Genomic DNA, 25,230 nt, shown 5'->3' with positions numbered 1-25,230 from the left:
ACTCTTCCTTTAAATACTGTTTCAACAATGACAGGCACCCTAGACAGATTTCCGAAACTTCTGCTCTGCACTGGATCTACAGGGACAGACCAAATAATAGACAGACTATTGTTATTAATGTAGCATGATACAACACCATGGAGTACAAAGGGAGCAGTTATCTCTATTATGGTGATAAACTGAGACCTATCATCTGTGAACTGCTTTGGATGGAGGAGTCTTGGCGTCTGCCACAGGCCTCTGTCTCTGTCACCATCTACATGTCCTTGCACTTAACCCTATTAGTGCTCTGACACAGGTAAGATACATTAAAAGTAAATGAAGAAAATTCAGCACTACCCTAAAGTTTCCAAACAACATTCACTATTCGGAATTGCAGTAGAATGGTTTAGTAGCTTTGCTGCTAACAGGCAACACTGCAAAAGAGTTTCAGAGCTGAAGTGTAAGTTCACACAGCCCCATTTTTGAAATGTATCTTTTATCTCAGAAAGCTTCCTAGGGACTGGAATAGAGATGGGTATCACACACTGCATTTCTATTCTACAAACACAGTGGCATTTTTCATTGAGGAAGCCAAGCACACTCTGATTTTCTTTTCCTTGCCCCAGGTACCCATGGGCAGAAGGCCTGTCCTGACCAAACCTCCTGAAGACTTGCTTGAGTTCCAGAGGGGCTCAGGGAGCACTAGTACAGTATGGAAAAGGAGGAGGAATCACCCTTACATCCATATGTGAGAAGTGCCCGATTACTGTCCCTCTGAGAGAAAGTAACTTCAAGCTGGAAAGCGAGCAACCCTTGATGCATCACCTCCAAGAAGCTGCCTTAAGGAAATCTGAACCTGTTAAAAATTTACCTTGGTACCGTCACTGCATCTTCTATAGTGGTGAGGCCCAACTGTCCATCGCTGCCGGCGCCCCAGGAGAAGAGCTGGCCCTGGTCACTGAGTGCCACACTGTGAGACTCTCCACAGGCCACGTGCACAATGTGCTGCCCAGCCAGGGCTCCAATTTGCTCTGAGGAAAACAGAAAACCTCTCCTGTCACAGGATTCATCTCACAGTGACATGCAAACACTAGTTCTGGGCAAATCTGTATGCAAAGCCATTCAGATGGGTACACTGATCCCCAGTTTAGTTTTAAAACACTTCCTACCAGAGGAAAGCACCAGATTTTACTGAAAACATGTAGCTCTGAGCTCTTCTGAAAGCCTGGTCTGCAAATCATAGGAGAAAGGCAGGTACATGCCCCCAAGCACAATGACGGACTACACACAGACAGACTCACAGAATCAGGGAAATCTATCAGGTTATTTAGGAACAAAGAGATTTCCCAGATTTGAGGTTTTCTCACTCAGTTTTGATGTGGAGATCAGCCAGGACCCAGAAACTGGCAGACCCTATAAAACATATTTGACCTTCCACTGCTCTCATATCCAATGAAGACAAGTCATCCACAAAGCTAATCAACCCATCCATCCCTTGCTTTATTGCCTGATGTATGAAAGTGTATGTGTTACGACATTCCCTGTGCTAAGCTTGGAACAGGTTTGAACCTATCAACCTATTACTACCACTGTCAGACACTCATAAAAAAAGCTCCATAAAAAGGAAGCAAAGCAAGAAGGCCTTATGGAGGAATAAGAAAAAAAAAAAATCACTCAGTCCTTTGGAAGATCACCCATAATTGACTCCTCATTATTACATCATGTTAGGCAACTGAAGTAGGTTTGATAACGACTCCTACAATATCAAAAACCAAATCTTATTCATTACACAGTTTTTCAAATAGACATCAATGAGTCTTGTTTTGCAGTAAAGCACTGGAAATGCCACACATCTGATGGAAAAACCCCCCACAAGCCAAACAAAGCAAAGGTGGTTTTCTTTTTTCTTCCCTGAATAAATGCAAATGTTTCAGGTGGATGAAGAAAGATTTCACCCTGTAAGCTACAAGGCAGTGATCAGTCTTATTAAAGTCCCACTTGCCTGTGACATGAGAGGGAAGGGTAGTTACATGTCATTCTGTGAAAATGATACCCCACATCAAGGGCATCCAGAAATCATTAATATACTTAGCACCAAAACCTGCATACTGATCAATCTAAATGTCTTTAATTTAAAAGGAAGGCACCCCTAGGATGGCTTGCCTTCTAAGTCTGGGAGTCAGAAAATGAGAAGAATCCCTAATGGATGTTATGGAAGAGAAAGGTGACAATTACTTAAATATGTATTCTAACACAGGAAAATATTACCTGAACTTGTGCATTTAATTCTGTCGAGTGAAAGGAAGCAATGGAGGTGCAGTTTACAAGTAGTAAGCATACAAACATCTAGGAGGGCTTGCGGACTGGGCCTGCCTGCTGTCCAACCATACTTTAGCCCTGTCATCTAACAATGCCCTTTGCCCTGCAGCTATTTCCAGCAGGACTAATTTCACCCAGTCCCACTGCCAACCCTACACAAAGACACAGACAGGTTTTGAGGGCAATTAACTCAATTTACACACCCAGTTTCCACGCTTGGGCCCATAAGCATCCAACTGTAGCACTACTTGGTGACCTGTGAGCTCTAAACAGCCAGCAGCTGTACAGGCCGGTCAAGGTCAATCACAAACAGACAAGGTAACTCAACAGCACATGTGGCTATGGTCTCTTGCTCTCAGTCATCCAGCACGACAAAAAAATATCTACTGCAATGTGCCTTGACACATCACCCAAGTTCAGCCAAGCATGTTTCTGTACTGGGACCTGAAGGTCTAAAACTAAAGCTCCTGCTGGAGAGGATCCCACCATCAAAAGAAGAAAGGGTTGAAGCCATCCTCATCTCCCCAGGAAATTCCTTTGATTCATGAACCCATCACTTTGCTGTAAGCTTGCTGGCCAGAGTGCACTGAGACTGGCCATTGTCCAGAGCGCCTGAGCTATTAAAACTGGTCACAAACTCGCCATCCTGCTCTTCCTCCAAAGCTGGTCCCTGCACACTGCCAAACACTCTGGGGACAACACAAGTTTGACAAAATGACAAACATGGACAATATGGGAGGCTAGGGCATTCATAACAGAGACTGTGTTTTGCTACCTGCAGGCATGACTGAGATAATTTCTTCCCTGGGAAAGCAGTATTTGCCACAGTAAGTATACATGTCTCATTTGCTGTGGAAGGACCACTACAAGCTGCCCCTGAACTCTCAGAGCATCTTGGAGAGGTGACAGAAGACTCCAGTGATCAAAGATTAGCATCAGGAGCTGGAGGAAGTAAGACTCCAACCACAGCAGTAGTCCAACTGGAGAAAAAGTGCCCCAAGGTATCAGAAGGCTTGTGTCAAGGACTACAGAGTGAGAGCTTCACACACTGGGACACAGAGAGGACATCCAACAGGTTTAGAAATCTAGAGTGGTTGCTTCAGTCCCCACAGACTTCATCTTAAGGTTAATTTAGCAACACAAACCTGACTTTGTTCTGTGTGCCATCCCAGGGGACTAATAAATACTGACTTGTTTTGAAAGGCTACCCTGTGTCACTGAAAGCCTTCAGTGACTGCACTGCTCACCCAAGAAGCAGAGTACAGCCTCACCTGGACTCACTGGATGACCACAGACAGAAAAAAGCATGCCTGTCTTGGAGCTGAAGATCTTTGCCTTTAGAAATGTACACGTATGGCCCATCTCACCATACTACATTCCTAAGACTCTGTCAAGACCAGCTTACCTGCAATGTCATGAAGACATGTAAGCGCCAAACAGTTTAAGTTTTACATGCTCACACACATCTCCTTCCAGAGATGGAAAAAAGCCAGGCTGCCCCTGGGGGTATGTACAGCTTGCCCAGGCAGTCCAACAAGGGTCCCAGTTCACTGCCAGGCTTGCCAAGCCACCAAATGTACCATCTCATCTCCCTGCTAACATGGGTAGTATTAACAAAAAACATCTGACAATTACTTCTTTGTTGACCTCCCACTCCTTCACATCAAAATATGAGGCATTTTAGTGGCTGGTAGACATTTGTTTTAATTTCCAGATCACCACAACACCATTATTCATTCTTTAGAAGAGATGGATCACTGCACCGAAATGAAGGGTGCAAAGGGTGAAGTTTATTCTTAGTATTGTGTCTTCAGTAACTGATGAATAAAACCAGTCAAATGGAGTTTAACAGGCACAATTATATACAAACATAAGCAGAACAAAACCCTGAAAGCAACAGGGAAGGGTTGAAGGAGTTATGCAATACATTGTTTCAACATGTTATAAAACTTTCAAAAAACAAAAAAAACAAACCACCCCAAGTTCCAAGAAGTACACACTGACCCAATCTTTTCTTTCTGAAGCCATCAGCTGTCTCAAAACAGCACCAATGCTCGGAAGTCATTTATCAGTTCTTTGTATCTGGTGGAGTTCAAATTTTCATTTCTCTCTTCTGTCCACTTTAACTCATGGATCTCAACATAAACAGACATATCAAGGTCTGACTTCTTTTGGTCTTTACCTCATTAGATCTGTTCCTAAAATACACATTGGACCAAAGAATGAGGTCCAGGCAAAACGCCTTTGGGACAGCCCTTCTCTGAAGGCACCAGGCCTAGTTCCCAGAACTACTCTTGTGTTTTCTTGCCTGTCTGTGGTTTGCAGGGACACTCCAGCAAAGTTGAGGACAGGTTTTATATGTTTCTGTAACTCAGGTTTCTGACAGTCAGCACATTTAGCTTGAAGGTTTGGAAATGGCAGTAAAGCTGGGCCAAGAATGAAAAGCCCACCTTCAGTCCATAGCTTCACTATTAATAAAACAGGGCTTATACTTTGTCCCCACAGTGTTGGAAAGCTATACAAGATCTTCAGTGTCTGCAAGTGCTGGAAGCACAAAGTGCTGTTATACTGCACTGATTAGAATGCACAGGCAATAAATGATTAATTAGCTTTCCTTCTCCTAGTAAGTTTATCAGAGAGTTGGTACACTCTTTCTATGTATAGCTTCCAGATGCTATAGCCCAAGACAGGCTTTTGCTAGAGGACGTTGCAGAATCCTTCAGCCATATGTGTACCAGGATGTACACAAACAGCACCAGATGGCTTCTACCATCTGAAAATGACATAGAGAAACTATCAGCCCTGAGGTTACACCTTCAGTGGCAAAATCTGGATTTCTTTGCTGGTGAGAAGCTGTGCCTTGGAAGCGTTTCAATTGATTTCAAGTCTAAAATAGGTGTCTTACTAGCTTGCCCAGATAAGAAAGGGATGGTGGTAGAAACACAGGGAAAGGAGAATCAACTGTTGGTAAGAAATTCCTGTGGGTTAAATGCTAGCAGCTGGGAAGTCTGAGGACAGATGGAGCCAATTTCTTTGGATTGCCATGCTTGTTAATATAGTCCACATCCACACAGAGGATGCCTGAGCATTGTGCAACCAGGACCTAAATATCAGAAGTGTGAGATACAATATTCTAATGCACAAGGCAGCTGAATATTTAATCAGACACCAATAGCAACCTAAACTTCACCCATATGGTCCTTCCGTTCTCTGAGTACTGAAAAGCCCTAATTCTTACAGGAATGGAGCAGAGTTCTCTCCTTTCAGAGATGAATTACACCAACACGTTAAACCATCTAACAAGGTGACACTAACAGCATTAGCACTTACGGAAGCCTGATCCAACAGCAAAAACTCCATGAAAAACCTGCTACTGCCTTCAACGGGTACTACAAGAAAATGAAAAAAGCCACCATGACCCAAACCTATCAGTCACCAACATTTCATTAAACCACCATACAAAAAGCAAGTAGACAGTGGATCACCAAACTCCCTGACAAGATTTTTATACAGTAAGTAGGAAGCTTCAGTTAATTCCTCAGTCTCCACTGGCACATCCCAGAGGTGTCTCTGCATACAGACATCCTGTCTGTATTTCTAGGCTGTGATGAGCTTCATGTTTCAGTCATAATGAAGTCAGCTGAGCATAAAAACATGTCTGAGTGTTTTTATGAAATTGGGAAGAGGAAAAGAGAAAAACAAAGTGCAGCAACTGAAATGCTTGCAATCTAAAGTGCACTAAGTGTACCCAAGATTTCTCCCTCCCCAATGGTTTCTCCTTATTCTGTCAGCATAACTTTGTCTTAGCTATTCAATGCTCTTACCAGTATTAGCAGCACAAGAACACTCACCAACCTTTCCAGGAAACATCATTCCCAGTGGAAGTGTGATTCTGCCACTTGAAAACTGGTAACTAGGGAGGGGAAAATCATGCTGTTTGTCAGGACCTTTTTGCCTCTTCCTCTCTCCTTTAAAGCCCCAAAGAATGAGCCTCTGATTTCCCTTTGCACACTTTCAACTCCGACCACCTAGGCATCTTGTGCTCACAGCTGCCACAGACAACATCTGGAGTCTGGGACTGGGGAGAAGAAATCAGACTTTATAAACCACTTAAGCAAAATACAGACTTCCCAAACTTATCAGGTGCTTTTGAAAACATAATCTAACCCAGCCAGCTAAAACTGCTCCTGTGGATTCAGCCATACCACCTCTGAAGGCTGTGGTTTTGTCAGCAGTAACAGAGGAAGGCTTACAGGGAGGAGGTGAGGGCTGAAGGATGATTTCAGGAACACACCTTTGTGACTGCAGACACTCTCTGGCATGGCCAGGCATACAACACACAACACGTAGGCAGCTGCAACCGTGCTGCCTGACACCAGCCCCACAATTTCACCACTGCTACCTTCCTCCTCCTTGCTGAGCCTGAGAAGGCATGACATGCTGCTTGTGTCTTGCATTTAGACTACATGAGACTACTGCACACAAGGGTGCAGGAAACATTGTGCTCTGCACCTGCATGGCACAAGACTACAAGAGCAAACCCCATAGAGAGACCCCATCCCCACTGCACAGCAGCTGCCCTTGCTTTCTGCCTGCTGTTTTCACCCATGTATGGCAGCCCACCTTATTCTCAAACTTCTCTTAGTATGGGGCAAAAGCTTTGAAGTATGGAGCAAGAAAATGTTTACATCAGCATGCAACTGAAAGGGAATGAAAGGGCTCAAACAAATTAATTTCTAACAAGACTAAACTGTGATGTGATGTATGAAAGCTTTGCTTCATTTGTTTCAAAGCTTTGCTTGTGTTTTGCTTCATTTGTTTCTCAAGGACTCCTGACTTCTCAACTGTTTCTTTAGGTCCCTTTGTCTGTTTAGGTAAGATTGAAACACTCGTTAGGCTCCCTATGTAAGTCACTGATAGCAGACTCAAGCCCTTCAGTGGACACTTGGGCAACTCCTAGAATGAGATAAGGGGGAGTTCAAACAAAGAGAAACAGAGACCCTATTATAGGAAAACTGATTTTGCTGACTTAGGAGAGAGACACCTGGACTTTACAGCGCATGCTCCAGGAAGAGGGTCAACTAGCAAACACTGAAGAAGACTACTTACTTCCTCCCTCGACCACCGAAGACCCTCACCCTATTTTCACTACGCATGCCCAGACTACATAAATGAATTCCGGGAACTCATTATCATAAGACACCCCTTTCTAGGAAATGTAATGAATATGTATGATTGTGCGTATGTAAACTGATGTCCCTTGCTAATTCTGGGAGCCCTTATGGTGGAGAATCCCCAGGGTGACCCCAGCGCTGCCAATAAAAGAATACCTGCTAAACAGTTATATTGGATTCTGACTGTTAACTTCTTCGTTTCATAACCTCCTCCAACTTTTGACAACTGAAGTTTACTATACCCATCAAGGAGGCTGGGTTTTACAAGTCCAACTCGCAAATCTTGAGATCTTCCTTTCATGAACTTTGTGAACTGCTGCTATGCTTGCAGCAGAAAGCAGAGCAGTACCAAGGGCAGCCTGATTAAAGAGACTCACCACAGCAGCACTGAAGCTGATAAGGCTCTGATCATTTGGTTACAAAGGAGGAAGTGTAAACATGGAGTAGACTCACTGGACAAAAAATAGAGGAGGGGAAGACAGTAAAGGACAGAGGACAGATTAAAACAGGTGACATTCCCAGGAAAACTGCTGGTCACAGGGGTGGGAACACTGTCCATAGGTCAAGGCTGAAAGCTCCAAGTAACAGATACAACAATTCTGCAGTCCCCTTTCATCCACAGACACTAATGACACTTATAAAGATGACTGCTTCCCTGCACAACACATACAGTACTGCTCATTAATTTATTTAGCATGGCTACTTACAGGCTTAAGTATGAGGGAGGCTGGTTTAGTTATTAGCACTGCCTTTACTTTATAAAGCCGCCTGTGGTCATGTCAAGGCAGAAATGTAAGAGCAAGAAGTGAGAGGCCACTGTGACACCACTTCGCATATGCTTTGCCAGTTACTCCCCCTCACAGCTGTGAAAGCAGACACCGACCCTGAGAAAGCAAACCCCCTCCTCAGACACAGCCATAGAAAGCCTTTTACTTCCCCACATCGCTGCTTTTTGTCTAAGGGACATAGCCTCTCCAAGTGCCTCTCTGAGGAGCCATAGGCAGACTGGCATGGACACAGCCAGCCAGAGAAGGCTCTTTGAAAGAGCTGGGCAAGAAGAGAAGGCTTCGGTCTGACACGCATAAACTGCCTGAGGGAATAACCCACCTTCAGACTCTGGAGGTAAACAAGTAAGGGCAGGTCTTTCAAAGAGGGAAGGCATCAAGACTTGTGAAAGAATCACAGGAAAAATGTATGTTCAGGAAACCCGGAGCAAGCCTGTTTTCCTCTTCAGGTTACTGCAGAGAGCTGTAAAGGTGGTCACTCGGCCAGGCTTGCTGGCCACTGGCAGCACAGAAGCTGCAGCTGAGCCATGACTGCTGAAAACCCCCCAAGGTCCACCGTGGACACCCCAGCAAACACCACGCAGCAACTCCAGCATGGGCAGGATACGCCAGAACCCAGGGTGATGTGCTGAGGATGGACATCAGAGGCGGAAGGAGGAATTAGGGAGATGGGTGCATAGATACTGGATTTGATGTGCTGGCACTACATAGTGCAAAGCTGTGTGTCTGCCCGAGAAATCCCAAGCAAAGCCACAGCAATCTTGAGAGCTGTGACAAAGGTCAATGGCAGACCAGGGGAAAGGAAGAGTAAGCCCTTCACTATAGTCCAGGAGGAGTTAACATAGTCCTGTAGCAACTATTGAGCTAACCTTATAAACACAAAAGAAAAGGCAACCAGCATAAAATTGACAGCTCCACTTAAAAACCAGCACTTTGACCTCCTAACACTGCAAGGAATAAAGATCTGTTCGTTTCTTCCTTGAAGTGCTCCCCCAAACACAGCCCTGCTCCCTGCCCAGCTGCCTTAACACAGCCCCTTCCAGCACACATGCTGGCAAACCACAACAGATTTAAGGCTCTATAGCCTGTCCTTGGGGCTCAGTCAGTTACTCCAGGCAGCAAATCACCGCCCCAGGAGGTAAGATAAAGAGTTTGCTATTATCCATCTGCTGTGCTCAATCCTGCAGATCACTGCTGTACGAGTGTCCTTCTGTGGCAGGTGATCATGTCTGAGCAGAGGGCTCAAAGTGAAGTACCTCCAAATCCCTGCAAGACAAAGAGCATTGCTGTATACCATGCACACTGCAAGCCAGCCACAAGGACTTCGCTCTTTTGCCTCTGGATAGGTGCTATTTTGCCATCTTTTCACATTACTGGAGCAGTTTTCCACAACAGGAAGCATATAGCCTTCACATCGGCATTTTGTATTTTTTTTCTAGAAGGGAGGTGACGTTTTCTAGGTATCTGCTCTTGATAGAGTCTCACCTGTGGCAGTCCCAGGCTTTGACAAAGTAGCATGTGATTTTCAAAAGCACTCTGTGTGCTCCTTACTCTGTTCCCATGTATTTCAAACCTGCAGTGATTTGCATGGAAGCAGGACAGAGCCACACATTCCTGAAAAGCCACACCTGCACAGTGCATACTCAGTACAGCACACTTGTCCTTGCTTTCAATGACATCCCCATCAGATTCACAAATACTGCTTGAAAATACATTACTGGAAAGAAGCATGGTGACTGGGAAAGGCAGGTAATTAATGCAGTCCGACTAAACATCTACAAGAGTTTATTTATTAATTTACTATAAGATTTGAAAGGCATTCTGAGAAAAGGAGGTAAGAGCATCTGTACATTCCTTTTTGGTGAGTTTATATAGGCAGACAGCTGTTTAAAAGGCAGGTCAGGTGTTAAGGGAGCAAGCATTTCTTCACAGCTCTGCTGTAGGAACAGCTGTTTTCTGCTAGCAGCCTTAAGTGTCAAGCATATTTGATTTCTGATAAGAAAACAAAGTTTCACAGAGATCTTTGAGATAAATTCTTCTTTCCAATATAGCTTAAGGAGGAGTATCAGGCTGTTTAATGTTGACTGAGTCAAACTTAAAATCTTCACATAGTTATGCCTCTTCTGGAGGCCAACACCAGGGTTTCATACTCCTTGCAAACCAGGCATGCAGACAGCTTTTATTTCTGTTGCACCTTCAGAAAGCCTCTGAATAGTACACACAATATAGGAACAACAAATACGACCAAGATAAATGCAAGTTTAGGTTGCTAAACCGACCTACAAATCCTCAATCAAAGGGCAAAAAGGTGGTAATTCCTACTGCAGCTCTGCCTTTCAAGACAAGAGACATTAAAATGGTCCCTCATGTCCTCAGTAAAATAGGCTGTGCTGATTCTAAAAAAAACCAAAAAACAAAAAAACACACACAACAGTATCTGGCTTCCCTGGGCTCACACTTGTTTTCACCTCTCAGCAAAGTGAAATCAAAAGAGAAATCTGGTGGTTTTAATAATACATGTGTTTTTAGAGACAGCACTTCAGAATTACATCTGAGAACACATTATAGCCATTTCAGGCTCTGACTATAAATTACTGACAAGAAAACAGATTTCTACTGGTTTAGGCTCTCTTAAAGAGCCTTATCTCTCCTCAGTTTAGACTCTTCTAATCCTGCGGTTTTAGACAGTACTGGTAGAAGTCAGTTCCCATGAACCCAAACCATGCAAATTTTAAAAGAGCCCACTATAAATATCTGGCATATTCAGAGCCCTCAGCCAACCAATTCAACACAACTCATGCATATTTAAGATATCTAAGGGAAAACACTTCCTTTGATTTTATTTCTCATTCAACCATATACATATTTTGTACATATATGTACATATTCATATTTTAAAATGAAGTAATTTTTAAATCCAGCCTTCTAATTTTGAAACCTAAAATCATCCTGAAGCCCAAATTGCACCAATTCAGCTGAGATGGACACACCATAACGCAAGTCCACATTGCTGGATGTTGCTGCAGTCACTAGTGAAGGCACAAAACAACGTCAAATAACTCTGTCAGATCCTATAAGTGATCAAAGGAGGGAAAAGGATGACTACAAATGAACGTACCCAACTCTGCAAGGGGCAGACAGTTTAATAATCTGGCTCTTTTTACAAGTAATATTTACAGTATGTGCTGAAACATAAATTGCGTCTTAATCCTTCCTTTATTATTTTTCAGGTTTAAAGTCAGCTGCTGCAGGCCAGCACCTAAGGCCTGACTCTGCAAGGGCCTCTCTGTTCCCCAGATGGCTCCATCCCTCCCCACAGATCCCTCAGCACACTCATTTCCAGGCACGTCCTCCCAGGCTTTGGCAGGACCAATGCCTCTACTACATTTTTTACAGCATGTGGCTCTACTTTCAGGGTGTAAAAGAAAACATGATGAATGCGAAGCAGGACTCTCCCAGACCACAGCACTTGGGAAGTGTTGCAATAGCTGCATGCTGAGCCTCAGCTCCATGCCTAAACAGGGGGACAAAACGGTCTCAGACCCTCTGTGAAAAGCCTGCTTCGTGGAACCTCCTGGAGTTACCAGTGTTTGAGCTCTTTTTTCCTTGTTTACTTCATGCATAGAGGAGGAAGGGGAAGGGAACTAACCATTCTCCTGCCACTGTCATCCCACCTGTAAGCAGCTCTCAACCTTAACCTATTCAATGCAGACAAGGAGCTATGGCTGCTGCAACCTGCTCGCTTCCACAGCTGCTTCCAACAACCACAAACCCTTCCACCACTCCTCCTGAGCAACCAGGGCCTCCTGACTGACTTCTTAGCCACCCGTAAGAGGCTAAAAGAGGAAAACCCATACAGACTGTCCTTCCAAGCAGGTCGCACATCTGAATTCTCAGCTGTTACAGGGTTTATGATTAACAGGCATGCCACAGTGAACACCAAGGTGTCTGGTCACTGTAACCTCGTGCTGAGGGTCAGGACAAGTGGATTTATGTTTGAAAAGAAAGGCCACTGAGTTCAGAGAAATCCAGGGGATCTGGATCATGTAGCGACTTTTTGTTTGGGAGGGGTTTTTTCCTGCTTTTTGAAAGAGATTGAACATAACATTTCTAGCCCTGCAGCTCTGAGCAGATAAATTCCACAATGCACACAGAGGCAATGCTACCCTGCACATTTGCATCCAGACAGGAAAATTGGTAAAAAAAAAAAAAGCACGGTTTTCTATGTTGTATGCTACCAGAGGAAAGGTTTCAGGCAGATCTGGCACCAGATATTTTCCTGTAACTCTCTTGAGACACTAATCATCAAAGCCCAGGTTTTCGTACTAGCAGAAGTCAAACAAAGTCCAAATGACTTGCAGAGAACAAATCTGTAAACTAGAAAACAAGTTCCACATCTCAGACTCAAGCATGTTTTTAAAGCTTTACAAACGACTAACAGCCAGCTAGTTATTTCACATTCCTCTGTAATTCAGCCTAAATCCCAAAAGAACCTTTACCTTGGGTACCTGGGCCTGTCTTTTGTTCCCCAGCATAGGCATGCACATTCAGATAAAACACACTTATCTAAGAATCAACACAGACAGTCAAGACATATCAGACCCAAAGAAAATCAAACCAAGTCAAATTAGAGAGCTGAAGAAGTGGAAATTTAGATATGAAGAATACATTTCTTGTTTCCTAAAACTATTGCAGTACTAAATTATCACTTCCCATTAGAGATATAATGTATGTTAGCACCTGACAGTGATGCCTGCTAGCTGATGCCTACAAGCAGTTGCTGTTTGCAAGTCGAGGCCTGTAACAGTTAGTGATCCATTATACCTTAAACATTAAGAAATTATTTTACCAAACAATGTTTAACTTTGTATTTAACAAGGCCTGAGTGATTAAAATGTACAGAGAACATATCCTGACCTTGAGAATAGATACATCCTGGCAGAAATGCTCAAACAAGGCGGATAAGAAAGAACATCTTGGCTGGACAACAGAGTTGGGAAACATCCAAGGAGAAGAAATTGTCCTCAAAAGACTCATGACTATAAAAGGGAAAAAGGAGCAGAGAGCTAACTCCCCAAATGACCACTGACGACCACCCGAGAGCCCCAGGCATGCGTAGTGTAATTTTGTACCGCCAGCATTACGTAAACGTAATAGATAGGCAGAAAGGTGGAGACTTCTTGGAAAATGTATGAATATTCATGTCTTTAAGGTATATAAAGGATGAACTTTTGTTTTAGTGTATCCAGCACTGCAATAAAGAATGCCTGCTTTCTAAAACGCCAAAACAAGTCTTATAGAGTTCCTCTGCCGGCTTTTACAGTAACAGCAGTGCTCAGGAATTAATGCAAACTCAGGCTGATTTTGCAGAACAGTGGGTTCAATACTTCACAATAAAGATTGTTGTGTTGCTTCTCCTAAGGCATTGCCAGAGACTCTAGGGACTCCAAGTGAGTAACAACACAAGTAAAGATTAGGACAGGTCAGACAGAAGCTTTATTAACTATGGTCATGGTGAGAGAACACTGTGACAGCATCTCCCCCTCTGCATCTCTGTCAAATGACTGCATAGACACAAACTATAGACTGTTTCAGGAGAGGAAAAAAAATAAAAAAGAGAGGTGAGGAAAAACAATCATTTCAATATTAATAAAGCCAAGTATCCATCCCTGAGAGGTATGGACTCAAGTAGCTTGCCAACCACAATTCAAAGAAGGAATGAAACAGTAACTAGCATAACAATGTGGGGAGAGAGCTCTTGGTGGAGCCTATAGGAGTGGCACACCCGGTATTACCCTAGCTCGGAAGTGGGGAGTTGGAAACGATCACAGGCTGTTAGCTTTCAGCCAAAATGAATGTTCTTATAGTTAGGATAAACTTCTTAGACATCTTAATTTTACCACCATAATGTAAAATCCAAGGAAAGGGCACTTCCAGAAAATACCCCTCTATTAACTCATACTCTCAGTGGCACACAGTCCCCCAGTAATTTCTGTTCCCTGTAGTGGAGAGCCACAAGAATCACTTCACTGGCTGCTATCCTGTCTCTGCATTACATCCGCAAGCTCAGCTGATGTGACAGTAAACACAGCTTTTTAATTAACAAGTTTCTTTCATTTCAAAAGGTGCCCTCTAAAGGACTCCTCTAAGAGGAATTGCTGAAACAATTCTGTGCCACTGTTTGACATTTTTGTAACGTGAATGAGAAGCAAAACTGAATCCTCCTCCTACAGATATGTGTAAATGGGCAGCAGAACAAAAGAAAAAAAAAGTTATTTGGAATACGTAGTAGGGAAGAAAAAGGAGGCAAGGTCTTTAAAAGGCACTCACTGCAAATATAACAACTCTTCTCCCACTGGAAGTCATTAGTAAAGCCTGAAGGCCTTGCAAGGAGAACAAGGTTAGCACCATATTCAGTGCATTGCAAAGTCCCAGAATTTTATTCACAAGCAGACATCATCCTGGCAAATAACCATCTCTGATTAAACATGATCATGTGTTCTGAAAACACTAATTGAAGCTTTTAGCATGCTGACACCATAAGCGTCACGTACACCCAGACACAAAAAGCGTGAGAGATGAAAGGGAGTTTCCTCTTATGAGCACAGACCTGGGCAGCAGGAAGGAGTTCACTCCACCCCTCAGGTCATCTAGCCTTCAAAAGGTTCAAGACCCCTGCATATTTTCATGTCTTGATGTTACTCTCAAACACCACCAAGCCACTCTGCAGGCCATGGTACGCATTTCTGAAGTCCAGAAGGGGCTCTCCAGAGGCTTCCTGGAGGGGGACAAACAGTATTGTGTCACAGCCTCCCACAGTAGGAGATGCAGCTCACTTCCAGAGCTGGGCAGAGGTCAGCCACTTCCAGCTGCCTTCACAAGCCAGGCAGAATCAAGACATAAGGCAGTAAAACCAAGAGGCCTCAGCCAACACTGCCCTATCCAGAAGAGGCTGGATAGATGCAGCTGCAAGACTCCCAGTTCCAGGCATTTCTCTCATTCTCTACTTCAGGCACGTCCTGATAGTCTTCTATCATCTTCATCAGCTCAGGACCCTATGCCCCACACACACTCTTCACTTCCCATCAGATATGGGTTCATTCATAGGTCCACAACTAAGGGAGAATAAGAAAGATGATCTTTGACACACCTTTCTATATGGAAGGTGTAAGGTCATCTTTATCCCATGCAAGGGAGGTGGGGGTGAGAGGAGTGCTTGATTCTTCTTGTTCCTATTTGCAAAGGAGAATTAAGAAATTCAGTTCCCATAGCCGCAAGCCAAAGCAGACCCACACAAAGCAGTGTGTGGGATGGGACTCTCCCCCAGTTTACTGTTGTTATCATAAAGACTGCTGTGAGTGTTCACCATGAGATGAAAAGGAAAGCTGTTCCTTGCTTTACAGCACATCCCTCTCACCTGCCCCAGCCAGCAGAAACCCCGTTGAAGGCAAGGTGGTAGTGCTGTGTCAGTAGAGAAACATGGTTTCTCAAGGACGGTCACAGGCTCCTCAGAGAGCAGTACTGCAGAACCTTTTTCAGAATAAATGAAACCTGCAGTATAACTGGTAGTTGGTGTCATACCTTAGTGACAGTCCCTTAATTTAAGGGGTAGAAGAGGGGCACTTGGGATCAAACCCAAAGAACTTTTTATTTCTATTTCCAAATCTCAGGCTGCCCCTCTTCTACAGTCCTAGCTGAAGGCAGAATGACCCAGTTGCTAGAGGTCTACACTTCAACATTCAGGATTCATGAGATCCATTTCTAGCTCTGATCTTCTACTCACCGTGAAGCCTCCGTTTTCAGTATTGTATGCTTGCTTTATTTTATAGGTAAACAGCAGGCTAGCCCAAAGATGTTTCTCAGAGTACACATCTTTACAGCACTCAGAACAGTACTGAGTTTCTGGGGCCTCTGCACTAGAGTTATGCAGCTAGTTAGGTGATTTGCAGGATTAAGTATCCTCATCAGGTTAGGTAGGATATTCTCTAGGCTTAGCTTCCTTTTACTAAGCATCTCATTTATTCCAGGGCCTAAATTTACAAGTCCTCAGAAGATGAACAGTGATTGTGCAGACAGAGGACTTAAGCACTCATGGTAATCCTGACCTCTTTTAGTAACTGTCTGGAAACTACTTGCAGGAAAAGCAAGAGAGGCCAGATTCAAGGTCAACTCCTCTAACCCAGCACCACAGACATCCAGCATCCAACATTACCACCCCATTTTGAGAGAAAGAGACAAAAGACACACAGACAGACAAAAGGAGCAGTGGAATCAGTCAAGTCAGATTTGCACATACTACATGAGGAACTGCAGCTATTTTGTACACATCTCATCTCTATCTTGCAGTAATAGGGTGCAAAGCAAAAGCCCCAAGACCTACTGCAAGCCTGCAGTTTGAGAAAAGATGATGTCTTATTGATCTAATTACCCACAGAGGGATTTTTATTATATTATGGAAACAAATACCTGTATCTTTACCACATGCCAAAACCAAGAAGTTAATGGAAGGTGAATTGGAAAGCCAACATTCAAAAGTCAGTCCCTAAGAAAGGCTTCAGAGCTTCTCAAAGTAACAATACACAATTAAACCACTCCTTCACCCTGGGAAGGCGAGGCATTAGCTGCCTGTGGTTCTGTATACACTAGTTCTGCCCACTGGAACACAATGAAGAAAACTCAGTTTGAGTCTGGGGAACACAAGGCTACAATGACCTTCTTCTAGAATAAGAAAGCATGAAGGAGTGAAGGTACAAGTTGACAAGAGATTTCCAAGAGGGGAAAACAACATTTACAAACCCTCTTGGCCAAAACCAAGTTTGTTCTCCACAATACTCAACACAGATCTCTCCTCTTTGATGTAAATGACAAAATTCCCAACAGTAACTGAACAAGAGTAGTCATAAGGATGCAGTGCAATTGGAAAGACAAAGCAGAACACACTTGTGACTCATGGCCCTCTCTTCCCTTTTATAAAAAGGCAGCGTAATGCCAAACAAGATCTGCCCTGATACCATCTGCGCTTGCCTCTGTTTTGATGCATTTCCTAGACAAACTGAGCAGACCTGTCTCCCCACCCATACTGCTCAGCTTTAGTTTTCCAGAGCCAGCAAATATTATTCAGCATCATTACTGTGTTACTACACATGATCTTCAGCTCTGTTCGCAGCTCCAGAGCAATCAACACAAAGCAGCTTCTATAATCTTCTCAGTCCACCAGCCTCAAGACAGTTTGAAGCTCACATAAAAAGCAGACTTACCTGGCTTGCTTCCTTCATAGTCATGCCCCAGTTGGCCTTTGGTGTTCAAGCCACAGGTATACACTTCCCCATCTTCCAACAGGAACACGGAGTGGTTTCCTCCACATGCCACCTCCTTGACATTTCTGTCATGAATGAATCCATACACCTGTGGTTCAGGAACAATGACCTGGAGGTTGCTACCTATCCCAGGTTGTCCAAAAGACGAGTATCCCCAGCATAGCATTTTCTCTCTTTTCAGCAAGTCATGTATCCTTCCTGGGCAAGAGAAACAGGGAAGGAATGTGAATGAAACAAGTACTCAAGTGATCCTAGAGCGATAAGCTGCTCAGAGCAAGAGGTGAAAACAACCAAAAGAGGCATTTCCTGCACGACTGTCAGGCTTGTGGACTGCCAGTAAAAAGGGATTTCCAGCAATATACATACAAACAAAGAGGAATCAAGACAGCTCAGCTCAGGTACTGAGTCATCACCTTTGTGCCCTTGCCATCTCCATCTATAAGGCAGAAGTGTTCTGAAACCCAGCAGACCTGATCTTTTCTTTCAGCAAAATCACTCTGCTTCAAAAACCAAAAATCAACCAACTGCCCAAATCATCTGTAATGCTTTTTAGACTAACAGGTCCAAACTTTTAGTGTTATAGTGTCATATTTGGGACTACTGCTTAAGGAAATTTTTAAAAATTCTCAGAAGTGGTTAAACTGAACAAATCAACATAGGTACTTGTGGTGTACTGGCAAATACAGAACTGTATTATTTCTGATAAACCCAGATGAAGAAGTATTTCGCTGAACTCAACACATTCCTGCAACCCAAATATGTGCATGTGCACACACACACACACCCCTAAACTGCAGCAAGAATATCCCAAGAAGCAGCAGTTCACATGGAGCAGCAGCACACTGACAGCTTGGCTCCAACAGCAATGGACAGATAACACTGATGTAGCTTGTCAGCAGTCAGGTGTTATCTTCTGTGCTGCACTCAGTGAAAGTCAGGAATTCCAGAGAGTAGGATAACATGGGAAGGGGAAAAGGCATAGCAATACAAAAGGCCCAAGGACTTAGCCTGAACTTGATAATGACAACGGGATGCTAATGCACAAAAGGTGGGGGGGAGGAAACAGCTCTCATCCCAGAAGCATGTAAAAGATTTTAGTGACACTCCCTTGTCACTCCTAATCTCAATAGGTTTGGGTTATTTGTTAAACATGCTATACTAATAAGACATTGAGAACTCTGCTTGAACCAGAAACCAATTAAAGCTTTTTTTGTAAAGCGGAGAAGAAAATGAAAGATCCGAGACATCAAGTCTTATGACTCACCGTGACAAGTTTTAAACTAGGCAATTTACAGCAGCAGCATTTACTATCTTAGCACAGGGTTGAAAAGCAAAAGGTAACCCTTGAAGCACCAAAGATTCCTCAAGGAAACAAGATTCCTTCTCCCACTCTGGGCAGGTAGGAAATGCATGCATTCAGTTTGTTTCCAAAGCCTGGTGCTAATTCAAGTTCTAGGTATTAGCAATAAAGCCCTTCTTAATCTAAGCCTCTAGGTAACAGGCATTCATCTCTCACCCCACCATCCTTGCCTGTCAGCTGCGGTCATGCAGTCAGGTGTGGTCCCTTCCACCGAGGCAGGACTGAGCAGAATGGGGGAGGGAAAGGATTGGATTTTCCAGTTGTACTTCATCGGCAGTGCAATTTCCTACCACGAACCGTTTACTAGGATCTCTTAAGTGCTTTAAAGCATGCTATGAATCCCATTTGTCTTTAACAGCCCTTGCTCCTGTATAGCATAATTCATTCACATCCACACATGTGCTTATCACTGGCCAGCTCCAAAGCATCCAGAGGAAAAAGCAGGAGGTTACACGGCTCTGTCTAGTTAAATCAGTTGTTGTGTACACTGTATTTGGTTGCCCTCAGCACAAAAGCCTGATGGAAGATACCCTCTCTACTGGCTACACTATTTCCTACGCTAAGAATAGGAATGCCGTGGGACACAGTAAAATTGAAGTGCGTGCATGTGCTTTAAATGACACAACTGCTATATTTATAGTGAACTTCATGTTCTGTCTCAAAAAAAAAAGCATAAGCAACCCTCTGAAGGTGGTAACACTAACGTAGGGAATCATTTCAAAACTGACATCTGAAACAGCAGAAATATGGGACTGCCATCTCTCTCAGCCTGGGGAATTACCTTGTTACGAAGATATAAGCAGCACAATAGCAGGAAACCTTAAGATCCAAAGATCACATTCCCTGTTAGTATAAGTGGATGTTGCCTCCAAGCTGAAAAATTTCACCACTATACAACTTGCACTACAATGACATTGTACAACATGAGCTAAATATTAATTTGGGATATCTTTCTAAAAGGGTTCCTGAACAGTCTGCTCCCCATAGACTACAGCCATCTTTCCTAGTGATAATTTCATTTTAAATGCTAAAAATACTTTAATTACTTTCCTTGTGTTCATATTCCACACAAGGAGTTGCTGTAAAGGGGAAGGGGGATGCAACACAGTTGGTAAGAGATGGTTTTACCTCCAGGTAAGACTATTTAAAACAGGAAGAGTTCAAGCTCCCAGTAATTCAGATGCACGTGAGGGTGGTATTTCAGAGGAGTTCAACCCTCATTCATTCTAGTGGCCAGATTTTCTGAAGCACCCTGAAGTTTACCAATCCCTACCATAGATAATGAGGCATGCCAGACCCTTTAGAAAAATGTGGTCTTAACTAAATTTTTGGTTAGTTTTTTTAAGTCATCTCCATTGAATCCCACCCCTCCATCCTCCAAACATTTTGCTGACAAATCCCTGTGCAGCTCTATTCCAAGGGGACAGAGCAGCACTTTCCATGCAAGAGTGAAAACCTACATAGCCACTTCCCATCTGAGTTTACAGGCACAGCTAAATATCTTCCAATGGCCTTGTGAGCCACATTTTTAATTTACTTATTTTGAAGACATAGCACATTTTTAAAACCACAACTGTTTTAATGTTTGGTTGTTTCTCCCCCCAGAAAAGCTGCTGCAAGTCTTAATACATCATGTGTTCAAGTAGAAGCTGTATCCTGAAACACAACAAGGCTTCAAACAACAATTTCACAGTCCATTTCCAGTTTGGTTAAGGTAGTTACTCTTCTTTGACATTAGCGAAGAAAGTAAAAATGCATGTTACACTGCAAACTACCTCTACAAACTGCATACCCTCCTTATACTAAAACAATTATATAAATAGTTTCTAGTGCGGACAGGCACTAACACAAACATGCATCTGCACATACACATATATATATAAAAAATATAGATAACGTTTCTATTCACTTAACTGAAATTTTAAAAGTGGCTAGTTATTCCTAGCACTCAGCTTGATACACGTTAAAAAAGTTGAATTCTCCTCTTCAGAGAATAAACCCTTAGGGAAGTTTTTTTTTTTCTTTACATGCATCAGGGCATTAAAGTTCCCAGTCCCTTTTAAAAATTGGACTGCAAAAAGCGCAAGAGCTGCAGTACCCAACTACATCACCCATTCCTGTTCTTCACAGATCACAACACAGCCAGCTTGGTATTCATGTTTTAGAGATAAGAAGAGATGTAATGCAGCAAAGCTGGTCATTTGCAGATTGCCCATATATAACCAAAAAAAAAAAAGGGGGGGGAGTGGCAAGGTATAACCCAACATCCTCAAACCCCGACATTCCTGGAATAATTCACATCAAAACAGTGAAGGATATACACAGCACTGCTAGAGATAGGAAAACATCACACTGTGGGGAAATATTTTGAGGAAATCTATTGTGGGAAGAAGATCCACCCTCTGCTATAATAAGGCTCAGCTAACATACTAAGTATACCCTCTGGTGAGAAAAGAACCCTGGTGGTTTGGTAAAATAATAATGCTGCATGTAAGATCATGACAGGACATGTTTTATTTTGCCTTCTTTTTTTTTCTTTCTTTTCAATAACTATCATGACATACAGTCTCTTCACACAATTGTACAAACATATTCTAAAGCTATAGCTGCGACTGCAACTGTACCCTTTCTGGGAAAGTTATTTAAGTAAATACTGTGCTTGCAAACAAGCAACACTCAAGGCTGGATGCTCTCTAAACAAAGAAATCTGCCAACTGCCAGGTCACAAAGTTTTTTCCTTTCCTGTTGTTTGTGAGATTTCAACTAGCAAATGTGCTCCTTTTATCAGCATTGCCCAATAACGAAGGCATTTACTGCTTCTTTCTGCCCCTAAATCTCCAAGCCCACTTTCTTCTTCCGTTTACCTTCGTTTTACTCGTTGTCCAGTGTAGAGCAGGCTAGAGAGCAGGAGAATGCACGACGTAACAGTGAACGAGTTAAAGCAGAAACAGAGCATTTCCACTGCATAACCACATACCCCCAGCAAAAGGTGTCCCCGTAGAAAACATTTAAAATTAAAATAAAATTAAACAAGACCCACATCCTCTCCATTTTGCAATCCCAGTAAGAACACCTCCCTTCCTTCACCCCAGACCCATGCCTCTTGCCTGCCGGGCTTACTGCTGCTTCCCACCCCCCGTCCCAGACCGGCGCTCCCCACAGGCTCTGCGGGGCCCGGCGGGCACACCGGCCTCCCGCGCCAGGGAGCCACAGCAGCGGCCTCGGGCACCCGCCGCCCACCCCGACGCCGGCGCCCCCCAGCGCCGGCACCCCCCGGGGCAGCACCCCCCCGGGGCAGCACCCCCCTGCCGGCCGCGCCAGGGGATGCGGCACCAGCAGCGCCGGCCAGCTCCCGCCGCGGCCCCGCTGCCGCCCCCGGCTCCCCGCACCGGCCCGGGGAGGCCCCGCCCGGGGACGCGCGTCCTGCGCCAGGCGAGCGGCGGGGGGGCCGCGGGGCCCCGCCATGCCACCGCGCTGCTCCGCGCACCCGCGCGAGTCCCATCCTCCCTCCACGCACCGTTTCGGTACCAGGACCGGCAGCGGCTCTACCGGCGGCCTCACCGGCAGCCGGGTTTTCCCTCTCCCGGCACTCGCCGCGCCCAGTCAGGCCCGGCCCCAGCGCAACGGGCCCAGGCCCGCCCCTGCGGGACTCTGACCGCGCCGAGCAGGACGCCCGGGGCACGCAGCTACCGCCGACCCCCTGTTCCCCGGCCGCCGCGGCGCCGCTCCCCGCCGCTCACCTACCGCCAGCCCCGCCGCTGCCGCCACGGCAACGAGGAAGTCCAGCCCCCAGGTGCCGCCGCCGCCAGCGGGAGTGACAGCGCAGGACAGCCAATGGGAAGTGCGGGGCCGGCTCCGGCGCACAAATCGACGGCGAGCGCTGCTCCTCGCCCCGCCTCGCGCGGGGCGGGGCGCCCTGTCAGTCGGTGTGTCCCCGCCGGCGGTCGGTGGCGGTCGCCGCCGCCTCTCGCCCCCTGCCGCCTTAGCGTTTTCCCTGGGCCCCCGCGCAGGGCACCGGCCGGCGGCGTGACGGGCTGCTTTAGGCTGGCGCCGACGGCTGCTGCGGCTCCCTCAGGCCGGGTGAGGCCCGGCTCCCGGTGTTGAGGGGTTACCGGGCAGAGGCAGCGGTGAGAGGGGAGCCAGTCGGCCGGCCCTGCGGGGCTCCCCGGCCTGCTGGCGCCCGGCAGTGACTATAGCCTGCTCTTGGGGCAGCGGGTGCGACACTTCCACAGGGACGTGGTGCTGCCATTCCTGCCTCACCCCCCAGGGAGGCCTGTGCAGAGAATCTCCTCGCTCTGAAGCCGGGGCGCTGCTTGGGGTCAGAGCTCCTTGGGGTCGTCCGGGAAGCCCGCGTTCCCGCCGAGGGCGACATGCCTCAGGAGCCGAGGCTGCTGCCAGAGACCCAGCGCGGTGGATAACCAGCTCAGGCTGCAAACTGCGGCCAAGGGTTGTGACTGCAGAGATTTAGCAGGCCTTACAGGCTAAGCAGATCAGCAGCTGCACTAAAGACAATAGAAATCAATAGGCAAAGTTAAGCATATGCAAATATTCGAGAATTTAAGCTATTCTAAATGAAGGTCTCAAGGGAAAGCCAGCTTTCCACTGTTCAAAATTACCCTTTTGGTTTTGTTAAGCGTGAAATACCACTTATTAGTAACAATAGTCAGTTCCTTTCCCCTCTTTTCATCTTGGATTTTAGGTGGCTTCTAGGCAACTGGCAGGCTTGTTTGTTTAGGAACTCATACATTTTATACAAAGTTTCAACCTTAGGAAAATATTTGTGGTCAAAGCATAAATGTCAGTTGGGAGAAAGAGAGGGGGGAAAAAGGCCAATGAGCAAGCAATTATATAACTCCCAAGTACTCGTTTTCTGATTTTAATGTCATCCATTAGAAAAAGTCCACACCACAAGAGCAATGCACAAGCTGGATCCCGCTCAGACCATCAAAATGACAGTGAATATTTGAGCAAACTACATAGAGATGTTTGCAAGGGCTCAGGGTAGAGGGAAGAGGGCCCTGAAGCAAGTCCTGTGCCCACAGTATGCATCTCCCTTACACTACATCTCTGGTAGTTTGCAGTGTTTGCATACTTAGCATGCAATGTGTCACATATCGGATAAAAATTCACCTCTATTTGCATGGATCATACCTGCTTAGCAGAAAAAGATCTACTCTCTAGTTAAAATTACACCTGTGATGCAATAGCTTTTACTTAACCAGTGTTACAAGCAGCTTCTAGAATAACTGAAAGCGTAGAGGAAAAAATACTTCCTTTGTTTATTTTTGTTTTGTTTATTTCATCATCTGGAGACCTTTGCAAAATAGTCAGCATTTCCCTTTACACTAGATTTTCCCTGTTTGTTTCTGATTGAGTAATCAAGGAGGGGAAGGTACACACAAAAAAACCAAAAAAAATAAGTAGATGAGGGAACAAAGCCTGTAATTTGTCCAATGAAGCCAGGAGTCTCTTGCTTAAACTAATTGCTAACTGGCTACTTGGAGAACTTTCAAGGCTGCTCCTTCATAAATGGATAAAATTTTAAGACAAGACACCAGAATAATCCCATTTTGTTTGTGCCCCTGTGCTCCACTGTGCACAGGTCTCTCTGGAGGCCGCTGCCTCTGCTGATTACTCCCAAAGAGCCCAGGTTTCATCACACCATGGGTCTTCCTCACCTGGGGATGATCAGGCTGGAGCCCACGTCTTGCTGCTGACTAAGGGCTGCCCTAGGCGGGCCCATGGCAAGATTGGACCTTTGCCAGAAGAACACGTAGCTCACCATTTCCCTGATGGGTTAGGTCATCCAGAGACAACGTCTGAAGATATCCAGAGATGCCAAAATCTGCAGCTCATCCTGATTTCCAAACCATGTCTCTCCTCCCCCAAGCAGCTGAACAGCAGTCCAGTGTCAAAACACATGGGCAAGCATGTTGTCTCCTGAATGTTGTGGTAATACAAGTTATTATTCATTAGTGTTATCTCCACAATGACAGACAAGGTGGCAGCTTTCACCTGCCCTGTGAACCGTCTTCTAGTAGGTGTTTTCCCCCAAGGTCCCCCACCAGGTGCTGTTGGTAGCCAGCCACCTGCTCCAGTGGACCATGTCACAGACTTTTTACCAGGGCTGTGCAGAGATAGTGATGCTTTATCCCTAGTCAGTCCTGCTTGTTGTCAGAGCTTTTCACCGATATGGCAGCGTGAGGAGGGGAGGACAGCTAGCCGCAGAGCACCCCACTGCAGGGAAACTGCCGCATGGGCCACAAGTCTATGCCCCAGCCATCTGGGCCAGA

The 25,230-nt window shown here is 45.1% G+C and overlaps 1 protein-coding gene across 7 annotated transcripts in view; it reads right to left on the bottom strand.

Moving 5' to 3' along the window:
- Positions 1-22,746, bottom strand: part of LOC141942781 (putative E3 ubiquitin-protein ligase HERC3) — a 54,663-nt gene extending 31,917 nt beyond the window's left edge. For 5 of the 7 annotated variants that reach the window (XR_012628744.1, XM_074866723.1, XM_074866724.1 and 2 more), the window contains exons 1-3: positions 22,455-22,671; positions 17,518-17,775; positions 854-1,013 (exon numbers count right to left, since the gene is read on the bottom strand). Coding sequence is in view for 6 of the 7 variants with exons in the window: in XM_074866723.1 (XP_074722824.1) it covers positions 854-1,013; positions 17,518-17,743 (386 nt within the window). In the remaining variant the exon portion in view is untranslated. The other 2 variants (XM_074866725.1, XM_074866726.1) reach the window with 2 other exon arrangements.
- Positions 22,747-25,230: the final 2,484 nt, after the last annotated feature.

Source organism: Strix uralensis, chromosome 4, assembly GCF_047716275.1.
Source record: "Strix uralensis isolate ZFMK-TIS-50842 chromosome 4, bStrUra1, whole genome shotgun sequence".
Lineage (NCBI taxonomy): Eukaryota > Metazoa > Chordata > Aves > Strigiformes > Strigidae > Strix > Strix uralensis.
This window is presented reverse-complemented; position numbering and strand designations above follow the sequence as displayed.